Genomic DNA, 19,252 nt, shown 5'->3' on the forward strand with positions numbered 1-19,252 from the left:
AAAATGAATGTCCATTTCCTGGTTTGGGTATTGTATTATTGTTATATAAGATGTCACCATTGGAAGAATCTGGGTAAAGGGCTCATGGGATTTTAGGTACTTTTTTCGTGATTTCCTGTGAGTCTATTATTATCTCAAAATAAAAAGTTATCAGGCCAGGCTCGGTGGCTCATGCCTGTAATCCCAGCACTTTGGGAGGCTAAGACGGTGCAGGTACAGATCACCTGATGTCAGGAGTTCGAGAACAGCCTGGCCAACGTGGTGAAACCCCGTCTCTACTAAAAATACAAAAATTAGCTGGGCATTGTGATACACCCCTGTAATCCTAGCTACTCGGGAGGCTGAGGCAGGAGAATTGCTTGAACCTGGGAGGCGGAGGTTGCAGTGAGCAGAGATTGTGACACTGCACTCTAGCTTGGGTGACAGAGCAAGACTCGGTCTCAAAAAAAATAAAAAATAAAAATGAAATGAAAAGCAGATACATGAAATACAAGCCCAACTTTTAAATCATAGATTCAACAGGCAGAAAACAACCATGTCCAATTGCTGTAAGAGTTTCTAAACATTCACTCTCATTTTCTGGGCCTGTTGTTTTGAAAAACAGTGGCGAATCTCTGGCAGACCAGCACCGGGCTGTGGACCACACTTTGAGTGGCTGTGGACCACCTGCTCAAAGACTAGAAGCAAATGCCAGAGGTGGAATTATTTTTTTTCCTTTTTGCCTTATTTTTTTGTTATGGAGTTATACTGCTGTTCAAAATAAAACTTGATTTAAAATATACAGAAATAATAATACAGAAGAAAATCTATTTTCCCCAAGTCTGGGTTTACGGATAAAACACACCATCTACTCTGATGCTGTCTTCTCTTGCTCCCTCTCACCCTCCCCTAACTTCACCTCCTCCATTCCTCTCCTCCACCTGCTTGCCTTAACCGCCCTCTTTTCCTAGTGGCAGGTCCCTGGCTCTGGTCCCACCACTTTGTCACTGTTCCAGACCCTCCCCGACCTACACTGGGGAAATCACTTACCTTTCTGAGCATCAGTTTCCTTATGCAGGGTGACAGTGAGACCCACCTTGGAGAGCTATCCTGTGAGGAGTGGGTGAGGTCACTCAGGTGGGAGAAGCTCTGTGAGCCATGTATAAGTGTGCACACGCAGAGTGGACTCTGTCTGCACACCTGGGTCCCCAAATGCGCTGGCTGGCTCTGGTCAGCCTCCCAGTCTTCATTCCCATCTCACCCTCCCCGCTCAGGCAAGCCAGGTGTCTCTGCTTCCAACCAAATGCCCTTCCCAGGAGGCCTCCCCAGCCCACATCCTGGAACCACTCACACCAGTGCCCCTGTCCCTCAGAGAGGGGTGTGTCCTCCCTTTCTAACTAGGAGCTCCCCCAGGCCAAGGCGGCTCCTCCCCAGGGGAAAAGCCAAGTCAGGTTGCTGTATTTTTTTTTCTTTGCTATAGCCTCAGGCTATGCAAACTTTTCCACCTGTTACATACAACAGGTGGAAGATATATAACAATGAATACAGTAAGTTCTCACTTAAGTTGCTGATAGATTCTTGGAAACTGCAACTTTAAGGGAAACAGAACCAATTTTACCGTAGGCTAACTGATATAAATGAATAGAATTCCTGTGATATATTTCTGGTGACAAAAACATCACCAAACTTCTAAAGATCAAAACACTTCTAATATTAAACACTGAAACGAATGTGAGCTATACATACATTTAAGAAAAATTAAGAAAAACGAGATAATTAGGCCAGGTGTACTGGCTTACGCCTGTAATCCCAGCACTTTGCGAGGCCCAGGTGGGCGGATCACCTGAGGTCAGGAGTTCGAGACCGGCCTGGCCATCTGGGTGAAACCTCATCTCTACTAAAAATACAAAAGTTAGCTGAGTGTGGTGGTGGGCACCTGTAATCCCAGCTACTCAGGAGGCTGAGGCACAAGAATCACTTGAACCCAGGAGGTGGACGTTGCAGTGAGCTGAGATTATGCCACTGCACTCCAGCCTGAGCGACAGAGTGAGACACCATCTCAAAAAAAAAGAAGAAAAGAAAGAAAGAAAGAAAGGAAAGACAAACAAGATGATTGTTTACCTAATTATTCCAGTTCAGGGTCGTGGGTGGCTGGAGCCCATCCTGGCAGCTCAGGACACCAAGTGGGAACCTACCCTGGACAGGTCACGGTGCTCACACACCCACACTCACTTGCGCTGGGACCATGCAGACTCGCCAATGAGCCTAGCATGCACAGCTTTGGGACATGGGAGAAAACCCACGCAGACATGGGGAGAATGCAAACACCATGCAGACAGTGGCCCCTGCAGGAATCGAATTTTTCTCTTACCACTGTCTTGACGAAAAGACACGGAACGAAATGATGTTATTCAAGGACCTGCTGTATGTGAATACTGGCTAACTCAATGAGCACTTACTATGTTCCAGGGATGATCACAGGCCCTACCCATGTACTAACTCATTTAATGCTCACAACCATCCTAGGAGGTAGGTTCTGTTCTAAGCCCCAGTGTACAGATGTGGAAACAGGCCAGTGAGCAGAGAAATCACCTGCCCCAGGCTACCCAGCCGGTAAGCCCCACACTCTCATCCACAGCACTGCCCGTGGTTGCTGGTGGGTTTCCTGCTCTTGTTCACCCAGCTCAGCGCCTGGCACAATGAGAAGCTCTGTAAGCCTTTGTTGAGTGAATGAATGCTGCCCATTGTCCTTCACCTACAGAGCTGTTTTCCCTGCTATTGAAGGGGCATGACTGGAGGCAGAGTCCACAGAGGTGACCACACCAGGGCAACCTGTAGTGCCAGTGCCTGGTTCCACCCGGGGGGCATCTGAGAACTGTATCCTTCCACTCCTGAGTCCAGCACTTCCCAGGCCAGGTCAGCACTTTAATTCCTTGGGAAGTCTGTTTATTTTATTTTATTCATTTTAATTTTTTAGAAGTTTTTAGAAATAGAGAAAGGGTCTCACTTTGTTGCCTAGGCTGGTCTCAAAGTTCTGGGCTCAAGCAATCGCCCACCTCCGCCTTCCAAAGTGCTGGGATTACAGGCCTGAGCCACTACACCCAGCCCTGTGTTTCTTTCTTTTTTTTTCTTTCCTTCCTTCCTTCCTTCCTTCCTTCCTCCCTCCCTCCCTCCCTCCGTCTCCCTTTCTCTCTCTCTCGCTCTCTCTCCCCTTCCTTCCCTTCCTTCTCTCCCTTCCCTTTCTTTTTTTTTTTTTTTTTTTGAGACAGAGTCTCACTCTGTCACCTGGGCTGGAGTGCAGTGGCGCGATCTCGGCTCACTGCAACCTCCGCCTCCTGAGTTCAAGCGATTCTCCTGCCTCAGCCTCCCGAGTAGCTGGGACTACAGGCGTGTGCCACTACGCCCAGCTAATTTTTGTATTTTTAGTAGAGACAGGGTTTCACCATGTTGGTTGGCCAGGATAGTCTCAATCTCTTGACCTCGTGATCCGCCTCCAAAGTACTGGGATTACAGGTGTGAGCCACCGCGCCCGGCCTTCTTTTCTTTTTCTCTCTCTCCTCTCTTCTCTTTTCTCTCTCTCTCTCTCCCTCTCTTTCTTTCTTCTCACTGGAGTCTTGCTCTGTCGCCCAGGCTGGAATGCAGTGGCGTGATCTCTGCAACCTCCGCCTCCCAGGTTCAAGTGATTCTCCTGCCTCAGCCTGCCAAGTAACTGGGCCTACGGGCACACACCAACATGCCTGTGCTAATATTTCGTATTTTTTGTGAAGATGGGGTTTCGTCATGTTGGCCAGGCTGGTTTCCAATTCCTGACCTCAGGTGATCCGCCCACCTTGGCCTCCCAAAGTGCTTAAAGGATTATAGGCTTGAGCCACCATGCCCGGCCACTAAGTCCCCTTATTTCTATCTCAAGCCCAAGTTGTGAGGAACTCACTGAGTTCTCCCATCTATGAAGGAAAGAGATCCATCTCACAGCTTTGCCACCTGAACACCCTGGGACAGCTGCCCAGGGGTCTGGGCTGTAGTCTAATCTGGTCAGTCTTCCTTCCTCCACTCGGATTTTTCTCAAATAGCATCCCTTTCTCCCCAGACCAACCCATTTTCCTGAATTCTTCTGATTCTCTTCCACATCTTGTTCCCCTCTACCCCCTAAGTCTTTCTTCTCCCCTTTTCAGCTACCCATTTATTTCCATATTCATTGTAAATACAGTTATTTGAAGTCTTTTTCAGATTGTTCTATTATCTCAAGTTTCAGGGACAGAAATTCTCCTGTTGTGATGTATGCTGTCTGTCTGTTGCTCATGGTGACTCAGTTCCTGATGCATTTGATACTTTCTGATTGGGAGCTAAAGTCGTAATTTTTTTTTCTCATGGTGGCTCAAGTGGTCTGGGTTGTGAAGGCTCCCTCCAGACACGATTTTTCCTTTGTCACCGTACTCCTGGCCAATTTAAGAATTCCTGTTTTTGTGGTGGTGGTTGTTACTGTGGTAAAATATAGAACATAAAATTTACCATCTTACCCAAGTTTAAGTGTCCAGTTCAGTGGCATTAAGTATGAACATTCACAGCATTGTCACCATCACCACTGTCCATCAACAGAACTTGTTCCTCTTCCCAAACCAAACCTCTACACCACCAAACACTAACTCCCCATTCTCTCCTTCCTCCAGCCCCCAGCAATCACCGTTCTATTTTCTGTCTCTATAAATTTGCCTACTCTAGGTACTGCATATAAGTGGGATAATGTAAGATTTGTTATTTCGTGTCTGGCTTAGTTCACTTAGCCTAATGTCTTCAGAGTTCATCCATGTTGTAATATGTGTCAGAATTTCCTTCCCTTTTAAGACAAAATAACAGTCTATTGTATATGTGATCGTACATTTTGTGTATACTACTCTAGTCACTAATTCATTGATGAACATTTGGGTTGTTTCCACCTTTTGGCTACCGTGACTAATGCTGCTATCAACACTGGTGTACACATATATTTGTTTGAGTCCCTGCTTTTTTTTTTTTTTAGATGGAGTTTCGCTCTTGTTGCCCAGGCTGGAGTGCAATGGCACGATCTCGGCTCACCGCAACCTCTACCTCCTGGGTTCAAGCGATTCTCCTGCCTCAGCCTCCCGAGTAGCTGGGATTACAGACGTGTGCCACCACACCCAGCTAATTTTGTGTTTTTGGTAAAGACAGGGTTTCTCCATGTTGGTCAGGCTGGCCTGGAACTACTGACCTCAGGTGATCCACCCACCTCGGCCTCCCAAAATGCTGGGATTACAGATGTGAGCCACCGCGCCTGGCCAAGTCCCTGCTTTTAACTCTTTTGGGTATATACGCAGAAGTGAAATTTCTGGCTCGTATAGTAATTCTGTGTTTAATTTTTTGAGGTATCGTCACACTGTCTTCCTCAGTGGCTGCACCTTTTACATTCCCAGAAGCAATGTACAAGGGTTGCAATTTCTTCATATCCTTGTCAACACTTGCTATTTTCTGTTTTGTTTTGTTTCTTAATAACAGCCATCCTAATGAGTGTGAAGTGGTATTTCACTGTGGTTTGATTTGCATTTCCCTAATGGTAAGTGATGTTGATCATCTTTTCATGTGCTAATTGGCCACTTGTATATCTTCTTTGGAGAAATGTCTTTTCAACAATGAATAATTGCAATGAATAATTGAATAAGTGAAAAAGGAATTTTCAAGTCCTTTGCCTATTTAATCAAATTTTTTTTTCTTGAGATAGGCTCTCCCTCTGTTGCCCAGGCTGGAGTGCAGTGGTGCGATCTCAGCTCTCTGCAGCCACAGAATCGACTTCAAATTGTTTTGTTGTTGTTGTTGAGTTGTAGGAGTTTTAAAAATATATCCTAGATATTGGCCAGGTGTGGTGGTTCATGCCTGTAATCCCAGCACTTTGGGAGGCCAAGGCGGGCAGATCACTTGAGGTCAGGGGTTCTAGACCAGCCTGGCCAACATGGCGAAACCCTGTCCCTACTAGAAATACGAAACTTAGCCAGGCATGGTGGCGCACGTCTGCAGTCCGAGCTACCTGGGAGGCTGAGGTGGGAGAACCACTGGGACCCGGGAGGCAAAGGTTGCAGTAGCCAAGATTATGCAACCATACTCCAGCCTGGGTGACAGAGTGAGACCCTGTCTCAAAAACAACAACAAAAAACCAAAATATAATCCTAGATATTAATCCCTTATCAGATACATGATTTGCAAATATTTTTTACCATTTAATGGGAAATTGTGTCCTTTTTTTTTTTTTGAGACTCTGTCGCCCAGGCTGGAATGCTGTAGCTGGATCTTGGCTCACTGCAACCTCTGCCTCCCAGGTTCAAGCAATTCTCTTGCCTCAGCCTCCTGAGTAGCTGGGCTTACAGGTGCCCACCACCACACCTGGCAAATTTTTGTATTTTTAGTAGAAATGAGGTTTCACCATGTTGGCCAGGCTGGTCTCAAACTCTTGACCTCAAGTGATCCACCCACCTTGGCCTCTGGAAGTGCTGGGATTACAGGTGTGAGCCACCACGCTGGACCCCCAAAACTTCTTAATTTTAATGAAGTCCATTTTTTGTTTTGTTGCTTTTGGTGTCATATCCAAGAAATCCTCGCCGCATCCAATGCCAAGAAGTCCCCCTTATATTTTCTTCTAAGAGTTTTGTAGTTTTAGCTTTTATGTTTAGGTCTTTAATCCATTTTGGAGTTAATTTTTTAATATACTTAAGGTAAAGATTTAATATACTTAAGGTAAAGTTTGCATGTGGACATCCAGTTTTCTAAGTCTTCTTGAAAAGACTTGCCTTTCCCTCACTGAACGGTCTTGGTACCCTTGTCTAAAATCATTTGACCATATGTGTAAGAGTTTATTTCTGGGCTATTCTATTCCATTAGTCTAAATGTCTGTCTTTATACTAATACCACGCTATTTTAATTATTGAAGATTTGTGGTTACATATTAAAATCAGAAACTTTAAGACTTCCAATTTTGTTCTTTTTCAAGATTGTTTTGACTATTTGGGGTCCTTTGAGATTCCATATAAATTTTAGGATGGATTTTTCTGTTGCTATAAAAATATTATGAATTGCATTTCAATAGGGATTGCATTGAATCTGCAGATTGCTTCAGGCAACATTGACACCTTAGCAATATCAAGTCTTCTAATCCATGAATATAGGATGTCTTTCCATTTATTTGTGTCTTCTTTCACTTTGTTTGGCAACATTTGTGATTTTCAGTGTACAAGTCTTTTGCTTCCTTGGTTAAGTTTATTGCTAAGGGCCAGGGCGGTGGCTCACACCTGTAATCCCAGCACTTTGGGAAGCCGAGGAGGGCGGATCACGAGGTCAAGAGATCAAGACCCTCTGGCCAACATGGTGAAACCCCGTCTCTACTAAAAATACAAAAATTAGCCAGGCATGGTGGCGGGCACCTGTAGTCCCAGCTACTCGGGAGGCTGAGGCAGGAGAATCGCTTGAACCCGGGAGGGAGAGGTTGCAGTGAGCCAAGATTGTGCCACTGCACTCCAGCCTGGGCGACAGAGTGAGACTCTGTCTCAAAAAAAAAAAAAAAGTTTATTGGTAAGAATTTTATTCTTTTTCATTGCTTTTATAAATGAAATTGTTTTCTTAATTTCCTTTTCGGATTTTGCATTATTAGTGTATAGAAACAACTAATTTCTATGTGTTAATTTTGTATCCTGCAACTTTGTTGACTTTATTAATTCTAATAAGTGTGCATGTGTGTGTGTGTGTGTGTGTGTGTGTGTGTGATCCATCTTGGTTTTGTTTTTATTTTTACCTGGAGACTCAGGCAGGGACAGGTTTTCTTGTCATCTTCCAAAGCCCGTGGTTAGGCTTTTCCTAGGTCCCTATTCATCGAGGAAGCAGGCTTCAAGGATCCCAGCTGTCCTCAAGAGTGCTGGTTCCCACTTCCCGCTTCATGAAGGCCAAGGCCTAGGTCATGACCCCTGCAAGGTCAAGGTCATTATAATGCCAGCTCCTGGCTGCTAAGCCTATTTCCCTTCCAGTATCCTCCCCTCAGAGCTCCTGGTGCATCAGCTCGTTCAACCTTCTGCTTTTCTGCTCTCTCTTGATTTAAGAAACAGACACATTATATTTCTACATATTCAGAGCACAGGGGTCCCAGCATCCCACTTCCAAATGAGCATGTCAAGCACATCCATTCAGAGAGGATACGTGGAAGCCAAAATTTTGCCACAGTGAACGGCCTTGTTCCTGAATACAGCTAGAGTGGGGAGGACCTCGGCCCCTCCCCGCACAGGCAAGAGTGTTGCCTCCGCATGGGGCTGGTGGCCCACTGAGGCCCAGGCCACGTGGGTGGGTTGTCACTGTTACTGAGGGCCTTTACATACATTATATGTCATTGAATCTTCCCTCTAGTCCTGTGAGGTAGGTACTGTTAGGTAACAAGAGCACCCTAATGGTGCTGGTTCTGGGTTCTTCTTCCTCCCCAACACAGGCCCGCCAAAAGCAGCCAATCAGAGGTCACGCCTTCCCGCCTCAGCCTAGACCCAGCCCCTCAGCCAACCAGCGACCCCCACCTAACGTTCCTAGGCATAAAAGACGGAGGCTGCAGAGCCCTCGCTCTCTTTCTTCTCCCGCTTCGGCTCTCCCTCGGACTCCTCCAATAAAGATCTCTTGACTGCAACCGGTGTGGCGTGGTCTGAGTCTGAGCCTACAGAGTCACCCTTTCAGGTACTATTATTGTCGCTGATTCACTTGAGAAAGCTGCCAACACAGATAGCAAGGGGCAGAACCAGAATTCTGATTTAGGTTGGCTCAGCCTTTTATCAAATACATCTGGTCTTCCTCGGTCCTTTCAAAAGCCTACAGCTCCCTCATCTTGCCCACTCCCCTGTGGGTAGGGTCTGTGGTTTCCTTTCTCTTATCTACCCTCAACACACAGGGGGTGTGACCTCGGTGCAACCAGTCACAGCTCTGCAGAGGTTACTGTGATTTTGCCCCTGAAGGATCTGTCCACAACTTAGGAACTCACACAGCTTTTGGCCTGAGCCCCCGTTACCGAGAGAAAGGAGGTTTTTGCCAAAGACTCCAGGGGGAGTGCACTTGATGCTGGTCGGGACCCAAAGCACCCAGCCCCTCCCTGAGACATTGCGTGAGTGGGCCTGGGCCTCAGACCCAACCCCCACTGCCCCACCCCAGCCAGGGTGGTGCTTGTGTGGGAAGGACTTTAAATCCAGCTGCCAGACCCCTGGACGGGAGAAGGAGAGACGGCTGGCCACCATGCACGGCTCCTGCAGTTTCCTGATGCTTCTGCTGCCGCTGCTGCTACTGCTGGTGGCCACCACAGGCCCCGCTGGAGCCCTCACAGATGAGGAGAAACGTTTGATGGTGGAGCTGCACAACCTTTACCGGGCCCAGGTATCCCCGCCAGCCTCAGACATGCGGCACATGGTAAGTGTGGCCACGGCCCTTGCCGGCTGGGATAGAAAGGGTCTTGGCCAGGGTCTGTCACCAGGCCCCCTTACGCGGCTCCTCATGCTGAAGCTATTTCAGAATTCCTCTCCTTTTTCTGCTCAGTGACAGAGTCCCCGAGGCTCTGACATCAGATCACATCACTTTAAATGGCAAAAACCACACTTACTTTTGCACCCGCCTAATAAAATTCACAGGCCCCTATAAGCAGCCTCATGATACAGATAAGGAAAGTGAGGCTCAGAGGGATTTGTTGGGGTCACACAGCTGGTAGAGCCAGACCCAAAGCCCTGGCTTCCCACTCCAGTGAGCTTTCCCCAGCACTTCCTCAAACGCATGTGCCCTCGGTGGGGGAACCCGGGAAGTTCTTAACACCTTTGTGAAAACGGTCTTTCACATGCCCGCCAAGGAGAGGACAAGAGGAAGCGGGGCAGCAGGATGGGCGTGGGCACCTGGGGTAGGAGGCAGGTGCTAAGGAGGTGGGTGACAGCAGGATCCAGAAGCAGAGAGGGCTCTGGATCACACAGTCCAAATTCTGTCTCGGTCACCTACAACACCTGTGATTCGAGGCAAGTCCTGTAACCTTGCCGATCCCGCGTCTCATCTGTAAAAGGCGGTCAGAATTAGAGCTACGTATATACCAGTGTGGACTGAATCTCACAGATATCATACTGAATGGGGGAGGAAATAAAATCTCTAAAAAATACACAGTAGGATCTCTTTACATGAAGTCTGAAAACATGTAAAAATACTGTTTATGTCCTGCATGCACACAGGAGACAGAAGCCAGGTTTAGGGTTGGTTGCTTCTGTCAGGAAGAGCTATTTATGGCAGGGTGAGAGGCAGGCTGTCTGTATGCAGGATTAAAGGAGATAAAGTGAGAAATTCACCCACTTCCTGCCCTCCCTGAGGGCTGAACTAGCTTGTCCCCTCCAGCCACCCTCAGGTGGCTGGGCAGGTTGCTGGGCAATGTTCAGGGACCCCTGGAGCTGGTGCCTGAGAGAACAGATGCACCTTGGGGAACACAACAGTGAGCCTGGGGCCCCAAACCTAACTTCTAACCTCAGCCCAGCGTGATCTGGCTGAAGTAACTCTGGGTGGACCCCTTTCCCTTCAAAGGCCTCTGTTTCCAGATGGAAACATGGGGCTGGCGATCCCTGCCCTGGGTGTCAGACAGGATGACATGTAAGAAAGATCTAGGAAGAGCTCTGCACACACACCCAGCACTGCCATTCACAGCTGTGCCAGCCTGGGCATCGAGGAAAGGTGGACAACAAACCAGGAGTCGCAGACGCAGCTCTGCCAACAGCCCCCTGACTGAGGCCTGCGACTCGTTGTTGGGCTTCAGTTTCCCCACCTGTAGATCCCTGATGCCTTACAGTCTTGCTGGCTGAGACTGGGGGCCACACAGGCTGGGAGCTGCTTCTCAGACAGAGGTGCACCTTGGAGTGGGGGAACATTCTGGGAGGCAGTTGGGATACTGAGGGGATATGCTGCTGCCTAATGGGGAGTGATATGAGGAGGAGGAGATGAGGCTGGGGCTGGGATGCCAGGAAACATTCAGGACAAGACTCAGGTTCAACCTCAGCAGTGGTGAGGGCAGGGACTCTGCAGCCAAATGGCCTGGGTTCAAATCTTGGCTTTGTTACTTACTAGCTCTGTGACCTTGGCCAAGTTAAACTCTCTGTGTGTGTCTCAATCTCCTCATCTGTAAAATGGGGATGATAACAGTGGAATAATTCCCTTGTAGCTACGGTGGTTGTAGGGTTAAGTGAGTGAATATGTGTAAAGCACTCAGAAGAATGCCTGGCACACAGTAAGTGCTCAATAAATGTCTGATTAACACAAAAGAGGGAATGGATCCAAGGTGAGGCAGACGGGGGTTATTATGAACTCTTTCTTCTCTCTCAGCCTCCAGATCTAATCAGCACCAGTTTTGCCCCCCACCCCGAAGGTTCAATTGTCCTTGAAATCTAACCCTTACCCCTACCCCCTTCTCTTTTTGGCACAACCCTGGTTCAGGTTTCTTTCATTCTTCCACCCAAGGACTCCTAGGACAGCCTCTACCTGTTCCCCAGCTTCTGGCCTCTGCTGTCAGAATGAATAATCCAACACATGGGCCTGACCCTGCTCAAAATCCTTCAGTGGCTCCCATGGCTCCCTATTGCCTCAGGATAAAGCTCCAGCTCCTAACTGGGAAGGCTCTGTGTGTTCTGGCCCCTGCCTATCTCTCCGTCCTCCTCTCCCACTTGCCCTTTATTCTTCTGTAACCTGAACAGCTTGTCTTTTCCCAGCCAAAATGTTTCCCAGCTTCATGCCTTTGCTGATGTGTACCCTCTGATTAGGACGCCTCTCCCCTCCAGCTGGCTAATGCCTCCTCTTTCAACACTTAGCTTGGCGTCTCCCTCTCCACCTTTGGCTGGGCTAGATGGCCCTCTCTGGTGGCCCATAGTACTTGTTGCACATCTGTCATTTACCGTGTGGTGGCCTAAATGACTTTTATGTCAATGGAAACTTGGGCTTCTTGGTTCCTGCTGTTGTCCCAGGGCTGACACAATGCCCAGGACTGTTGAATGAATGAATGAATGGACTTGCTTCTAGATGGTGACCATGTGGCCAATGTGGGTGGGTGCTGAGAGTCTTACAACTCCACAGGGGGCTCTGGATGACTGACTGAGAATCCTTAAGACCAAAGCAATGATGCTAATGGTGGGGGTCCAGATATCTAGTCAGAATGGAAATTACAGCCAGGCTCTGTAGGGGGAGACTGCTTTAAGAAGGGCCCTGTCTCAGTCATCAATAGTTGACAAGTATCTGTTGAGCACCTACTATGTGCCAGCACTGCACCAGACACTGGGGATCCATCCGTGCCCTACCCTGACGGCACTTACCGTCCAGCCCAGCGCCTCGCAGGTGATCTCAGACACCCTGACCCTGGTCCCCAGCGCCCTGCCCCTTTCCCACTCCCAGTCTCCCACTGTTGCCAGAGTTGAGAGAATCTCAGGGGCCAGTGATCTGGGACAAAAATGCCCAGAGAGGGAAGGATACTCACCCAAGGTCACAGCTGTGGAGCTATCCCAGCCAGGTGTACCCATCCCCGTGCCAGGCAGCGGCTCCTGAAAGCCTCGAGTGGGTGGGGAGTGGGTGTGGCCACACAGCCACCTCCTCTCAGGGTCACCCAAGCTCTTGGCGCTTTATGAGCTGTCTGGCTCCCACAGCTGGCTGGGCCCTCATAGGGTGGAGCAAGAGCTGCCGCCAGGCCATGGATTTCCAGGAGAAGCCAAGGACAGCGTTTAATGGGATCCAGGTTTCCCCTCCTCAATCCTTTGGGTCGGATGCCTTGTTAATCCCTCTTCCCACCCACACTTGGCCTGTCCTCTCAGCCAGGGACACAATCTCAAAGGCCCCGAACCTAAATTCCCCCTCTCACCATCTCACCTGAGGTCCCCACTGGCGAACACTGTCACTGGGGTCTGACAGTGGGTTACCAAGGCTCTGAAAGTAGGCCCCTTGGTGAGAGGCCTGTGACATTCAGTGTCACATAGAGACACTTGATTTTCTTGGAGAAAGGGGGTTGCCGTTGACAAGGGTTGGGAGCAGTTAGGAACAGCACTGGGGAGGGAGCCTGCAGAGGGTAAAGGCATGGGGGCTGGGTGTCCCGAGGGGAAGGTGGGGGCTTAGAGGGAGAGGAAGGTGCCTGCCCTCAAGTCAGGTTCATGGTTGAGGGGGAGGGAAATGGACTGAATAAACAACCCAGCCCCTCACCATCGATCACACTGTGATCTCGTGCTCTTCAGAGAAGTTCAAGGAGGCCTGGGAGGTAGGCAGGGGCATGTATGGCCACCTTTTTCACTCGAGGCTTTTAATAATAACACTGTCACCAGCACCACCTCATCCACTCTTCCCAGCCCTCTGAGGGTGCGGAAACGTTAGACAATCCGTGCAGTCACACAGCTGGTGAATGGTCCAGCTCCACGGCCTGGGGTGGCATCCTCCACCGCCCCACAGACGCCCACCCAGAGCAGAGAACCGTTCCAGGCCATGCCCAAGGGTCACCCCGCTAAGGAGGTGCTGGAGGGATTTCCCCACGACCTCCTCGACCTTGTGCTTGGCCCCCACAGCATCTCTGGGCATCCTCACCTCCCTTCTCTCACCTGCCCTGCAGAGATGGGACGAGGAGCTGGCCGCCTTCGCCAAGGCCTACGCACGGCAGTGCGTGTGGGGCCACAACAAGGAGCGCGGGCGGCGCGGCGAGAATTTGTTCGCCATCACCGACGAGGGCATGGACGTGCCACTGGCCATGGAGGAGTGGCACCACGAGCGTGAGCACTACAACCTCAGCGCCGCCACCTGCAGCCCAGGCCAGATGTGCGGCCACTACACGCAGGTGTGGGCCCGGCGGGAGGGGCGGGGCGGGGCGGGGCCTCGCGGCGTGGGGGTGGGGCCACGTCTCCCTGGGCGGGGCCACCTCTGCCGTCACCCGTCCTCAGCGTCCCCGCTGCAGGAGGCGAGCTTCACTCCAAGCCCCCTCAGACACTGCAGATCTTGTCCTCTCACTGCAGCTAATACGCTGTCTAAGCCTCTGACGGCGTAGGCTTCTCCACGGTCTTTTGAAAACCTAGGCCGCTAGGCCAGGCGCAGTAGCTCACGCCTGTAACCCCAGCAATTTGGGAGGCCCAGCTGGGAGGATCGCTTGAGGCCAGGAGTTGGAGACCAGCCTGGGCAACACGGCGAGATCCCTGTCCCTACAAAAAATTACAAAACACTGCTGGGCGCGGTGGCGCGCGCCAGCTACTCTGGAGGCTGAGGTGGAAGGATCACTTCAGCCTGGGAGGTTGAGGCTGCAGCGAGTCGTGATTGCGCCACTACACTCCAGTCTGGGCGACAGAGGGAGGCCCTGTCTCAATAAATAAATAAATAAATAAAAAGGGGTGGGGGCGGTGGGACATGTTAGGTGTCACAGAGCCAGTTTTATGGACCGTGGTTATTGTCCTGGGCGATACCGTACTGGGCTCCAAGTGGTCCTGCCCCACTTCCCCCAGATAGTGCAGGGCTGTTTGTCCCAGCAGCAGACAGTCCCTTAACTTCTCTCTGTGACTCTTTTGCATTTATTATGGTGTCTAATTTGCTACTTCTCATCTGCCAGGGACTAATAAAGCAAATAGACAATTTTGCTTAGTTTTTCTTTTGCATGTAACAGTTATGCATAACGATGAAGAACAAACTGTGGCTGAATGAGAGGCTTCAGGGAGATTTCTGATACAATTTCCTGCTCCCCAGTCACACTTTGTTCCTGTCTGGGTTCTCACTGCATTTTGAAAGTTTGGGCTTGCAGATAAGATGTGCGTGTGTATGTGTGTGTGTAGGGGAATTAACATTAGTTTTACTGAATTATTTTTTCTCCTCCCAGTGCTTATATGTTGTATAAATAATAACATGACAAACAATTAAAAGAAAAGAAACCAACCATCTTCCCACCCACATCCACCAATTCCATTTCTCAGTGTCTCTTTTTCATGGTATTTTTAGCCTTCATCTTTAGGGAGGAAATCCCAGCAGCACCCACCCAGGTCAGAAAGTTGTGAGGGCCCAGCACCCTTCCTGGCCCTTTCTCTCTAGATCCTGCCACCCCTCCCTCTCCCTCCACCCCCACCCACTTGCTCCTGCAGGGATTGTTATCAGGGCCCAGCAGGGAGTGAGTCAGCCCAGCTCCACCCCGGCTTTCTCTGGGGCTAAGGGTGCATGCACTCTGGAGTCGTTTCTGCCCAGAAGGTGCTCAACACCGGGGAGACCTTCAGCTGATTTCAGCAGAGATTCCTGGGCAGATTGGGCCTAGAACCAGCAAGGCAAGGCTGCTGGTCTCACCCCATGGCAGCACGCAAATGTTGCTGGACTTCTGGTTTGATAAAGACAGAAGCCATTCTAGCAGCTAAGAGACCCACACTGAGAAACAACCAGAACAGGTCCCGCTCACCTGTGATTTGGGGGAAGTTCCACTTCCAAAATGGCTCCTCCTGCTCCCCTCCTTGGACTTTTCTTGTTGCTGAGGTCTAAAATTCTGCCACTTGAGATTCTTTCCTTTGGATATATCCTTCATTTAGAATGCAAGGGCCTCTAGGAAAAGCCCACAGAAAAACTTAATGAGGGTGTATCACAGTCCTGGAACTGAGGGAAGGTTTTGAGAGGAAGAGAGGCCTGGGTGGTATGTGTGGTTGGCAGAGGAGAGTAGACTGTTAGGGACAAACTCCCCCATCCCTCCCCCTGGTCAGAGTTTTGTCCTGAACCTGCATGGCCTTGGGGACCTGGATGTCACAGGCTATAGGGTGCCTCTTCTCCCCACCCCTGTAAGGCAGGTGTAGTGGGAAGCCGGGAAGGCACCATGCCACCACGCATGGGGCTGAGCTGCTAGGTTTGCCCTCCTTCAGGTGGTTTGGGCCAAGACAGAGAGAATCGGCTGCGGTTCCCACTTCTGTGAGAAGCTCCAGGGTGTTGAGGAGACCAACATCGAATTACTGGTGTGCAACTACGAGCCCCCGTGAGTGCCGGCGGGGGGAACCCTGGAGATGGTTGGGGGAAAGGCACAGGCAGAGCCAAGGGGAGGGCAGAGTCGGCCACAGCCTGAGGGAGTGGGAGGAGAGGGGTCAGTCTGGAGCTGTACCGTCCAGGGAACTGTGAAGGCACCGATGGAGGTTTGCTGTCATCGGCCAGAGAGGGCCAGGAGGAGCCCAAGGTCGCCCGGCAAGTCAGTGGCTGGCAGTCAGGAGACCCAAGGGCATTTCCAGAGTAGGTGTGTGTATAGGAGTTGGGGAGAGGGTTGGGAGGGGCCGACCCCCTCCCCGCAGCATCCTCCTGACCTCCTGTAGGGGAAACGTGAAGGGGAAACGGCCCTACCAGGAGGGGACTCCGTGCTCCCAATGTCCCCCTGGCTACCGCTGCAAGAACTCCCTCTGTGGTGAGTCCACGGGTGGATGGGTACTGGATGGTCTAAGAGCCTCCCTGGAATGAGCGGGGCGTGGACAGGGAAGGGGCCGGGCGGGATGCGACCACCGGGGGCCCCTGGCGGCTCCCTTAGCCCTCCACGCGCAGCCACTTTGGCACCCTGTCGTTCCAAGTGGCCGGACTTCAACCCTTCAAAGAGAGGATGTTAGAAAGTCTGGCGGCTTCGGGGACCCCGCACGAGGTGGGCGTGGCCACACGTAAGGGTCTCGAGGAGCGGGCGGGGCCAGACCGGTGGGCGTGGTCAGAAGGCTTCAAACGGGCGGGGCCGGCCTTGGCGGGGGCGTGTGAGGGACCCGGATCCCGCTAGAGAAGTTCCCTGAAAAAGGGCAAGTATGAATGTAGAGAGGCTTGGACCAGGAGGTGGATAGAGGAGCAACTGTGTCAATCACCAGAAGTAATGTTTCTCTTCTTTTTTCTTTTTCTTTTTTTTGACGGAGTTTTGCTCTTGTTGCCCAGGCTGGAGTGCAATGGCTCGATCTCTGCTCACCTGCAACCTCCGCCTCCCAGGTTGAAGCAATTCGCCTGCCTCAGCCTTCCGAGTAGCTGAGATTACAGGCACGCGCCACCAAGCCAGGCTAATTTTGTATTTTTAGTAGAGACGGGATTTCTCCATGTTGGTCAGGCTGGTCTCGAACCCCTGACCTCAGGTCATCCACCTGCCTCAGCCTCCCAAAGTGCTGGGATTACAGGCGTGAGCCACCGCGCCCGGCTTATAACTTTTATTTTCAATGAGGGGCATATCCGCTGGAGAAGTGTGTGTGTGTGTGTTTGTGTGTCCTGGTAGGACATTTGTTCGCATCACTTGGTTTGCAGTGCGGTGAGAGATGTGGGGTCCTGCTTGCAGCACTGATGCCCGTTCTCGTCTGTCTTATCAGAACCCATCGGAAGCCCGGAAGATGCTCAGGATTTGCCTTACCTGGTAACTGAGGCCCCATCCTTCCGGGCAACTGAAGCCTCAGACTCTAGGAAAATGGGTACTCCTTCTTCCCTAGCAACGGGGATTCCGGCTTTCTTGGTAACAGAAGTCTCAGGCTCCCTGGCAACCAAGGCTCTGCCTGCTGTGGAAACCCAGACCCCAACTTCCTTAGCAACGAATGATCCGCCCTCCATGGCAACAGAGGCTCCACCTTCCCTAACAACTGAGGTCCCTTCCATTTTGGCAGCTCACAGCCTGCCCTACTTGGAGGAGGAGCCAGTTACCTTCCCCAAACCGACCCATGTTCCTATCCCAAAATCAGCAGACAAAGTGACAGACAAAACAAAAGTGCCCTCCAGGAGCCCAGAGAACTCTCTGGACCCCAAGATGTCACTGACAGGGGCAAGGGAGCTCCTACCCCATGCCCAGAAGGAGGCTGAGGCTGAGGCTGAGTTGCCTCCTTCCAGTGAGGTCTTGGCCTCAGTTTTTCCAGCCCAGGACAAGCCAGGTGAGCTGCAGGCCACACTGGACCACACGGGGCACACCTCCTCCAAGTCCCTGCCCAATTTCCCCAATACCTCTGCCACCGCTAATGCCAAGGGTGGGCGTGCCCTGGCTCTGCAGTCGTCCTTGCCAGGTAAGGCCCGTAGCATCTGTCCCACTTTCCTCCTGGCTCTGGAATGTCAGTATCCTGCCCCAGCATAGGTGGTATGAGCATGGTGGGGCATGCGCCCTCTGAGTAGGAGCTTCCTCCCTGGCTGCTGCCCCACCTCCTTGCATGGTGGGGTGGGCGGGACGTCAGGCACAGCCATCTCTAGGCTGAGGCAAAGCCTCTTTCTTCCCACAGGTGCAGAGGGCCCTGACAAGCCTAGCATCGTGTCAGGGCTGAACTCGGGCCCTGGTCATGTGTGGGGCCCTCTCCTGGGACTACTGCTCCTGCCTCCTCTGGTGTTGGCTGGAATCTTCTGACGGGGGTACCACTCAAAGGCAAGGCCTGGTGCGGGGGGCCCTGGCCTCATGCCCACCTGGATTGTCTTCCTCCAAGTGAGAGGCCACAGCTTCCTGGGCAGGTCCTGCTCTGTGGCCCAGCAGCCCCCCTTCACCCCAACTTCTGGCCAGATTCCAGGCCAGCACTCTTGTCCTCCTGGGAGGCGTCTACAGGGCCAGCCCCTGGTACTGCCCCAAGAGTGCCTCGGCTCTGGGTAGGCCCATCCTTCAGCTGGCTGCAGACTGTTCTGAGTGGTATTTACATGTGCCCACTCTCAGGTTGTCCTGTGGCCATCAGCTTCTCTCCCAGACAGGATCTCAGGCTTCCCTGGAACCCCCGGGCCCCTCCCAGTCCCCTGGCCTCTTCCTTGAGCCATCTGAGTCCAGGACTGTTCCCCAGAAGTGCCTCTTGCCTTCTCAGGGTGAAGAAGTCAGCTGTCCTCCTGTCATCTTCCCCACCCTGTCCCCAGCCCCTAAACAAGATAATTCTTGGTTAAGGCCCTCTGGAAGGGAAAGGCTTCCGGGGCATGTGCCTCATCACACCATCCTGGAGGCACAAGGCCTGGCTGGCTGTGAGCTCAGGGGGCCGCCTGAGGACTGCACACCGGGACCACACCTCATCTGCCCCTCCCTCCTGAGTCCTGGGGGTGGGAGGATTTGAGGGAGCTCATTGCCACCTGGCCTGGGGCTGTCTGCCCACACAGCATGCGCGCTCTCCCTGAGTGCCTGTGTAGCTGGGGACGGGGATTGCAAGGGGCAGATGAAGGACAAGCCCCATTGGAGTGGGGTTCTCTGAGTGGGGGAGGCAGGGACGAGGGAAGGAAAGCAACTCCTGACTCTCCAATAAAAACCTGTCCAACCTGTGGCAACTATTCCTTCTCTTTCACATCCCCCTCCTCTAAAACACTCCATTTAGTGTCT

At 51.4% G+C, this 19,252-nt stretch overlaps 1 protein-coding gene across 3 annotated transcripts; it reads left to right on the forward strand.

Moving 5' to 3' along the window:
- Nucleotides 1-2,753: 2,753 nt before the first annotated feature.
- PI16 (peptidase inhibitor 16) lies at nt 2,754-19,200 on the forward strand. 3 transcript variants are annotated; one of them, XM_003276904.3, is made up of 8 exons: nt 2,754-2,895; nt 9,157-9,408; nt 13,595-13,816; nt 15,855-15,964; nt 16,293-16,381; nt 17,304-17,981; nt 18,192-18,331; nt 18,753-19,200. In XM_003276904.3, the coding sequence occupies exons 2-7, from the start codon at nt 9,238-9,240 to the stop codon at nt 18,311-18,313; spliced, it is 1,392 nt and encodes a 463-aa protein (XP_003276952.1). In that variant the 5' UTR covers nt 2,754-2,895; nt 9,157-9,237; the 3' UTR covers nt 18,314-18,331; nt 18,753-19,200. The 3 variants fall into 3 exon arrangements, with proteins under 3 accessions (XP_003276952.1, XP_030652619.1, XP_030652620.1); XM_030796759.1 differs by lacking the exon at nt 2,754-2,895 and having other exon boundaries at nt 8,909-9,408; XM_030796760.1 differs by lacking the exons at nt 2,754-2,895; nt 18,753-19,200 and having other exon boundaries at nt 9,238-9,408; nt 17,304-17,402; nt 18,192-18,464.
- The last annotated feature ends 52 nt before the right edge of the window (nt 19,201-19,252 follow it).

Source organism: Nomascus leucogenys, chromosome 17, assembly GCF_006542625.1.
Source record: "Nomascus leucogenys isolate Asia chromosome 17, Asia_NLE_v1, whole genome shotgun sequence".
In the NCBI taxonomy this organism is placed as follows: Eukaryota; Metazoa; Chordata; class Mammalia; order Primates; family Hylobatidae; genus Nomascus; species Nomascus leucogenys.

Bases quoted from the DNA above. Each gene is read 5' to 3' on its own strand.
- PI16 (XM_030796759.1), top strand. From the start codon at position 9,064: ATGCTGGTCGGGACCCAAAGCACCCAGCCCCTCCCTGAGACATTGCGT. The intron at 13,817-15,854 runs GTGTGGGCCCGG...GCCCTCCTTCAG, and splicing joins TGTGCGGCCACTACACGCAG to GTGGTTTGGGCCAAGACAGA. The intron at 16,382-17,303 runs GTGAGTCCACGG...CTGTCTTATCAG, and splicing joins CTGCAAGAACTCCCTCTGTG to AACCCATCGGAAGCCCGGAA.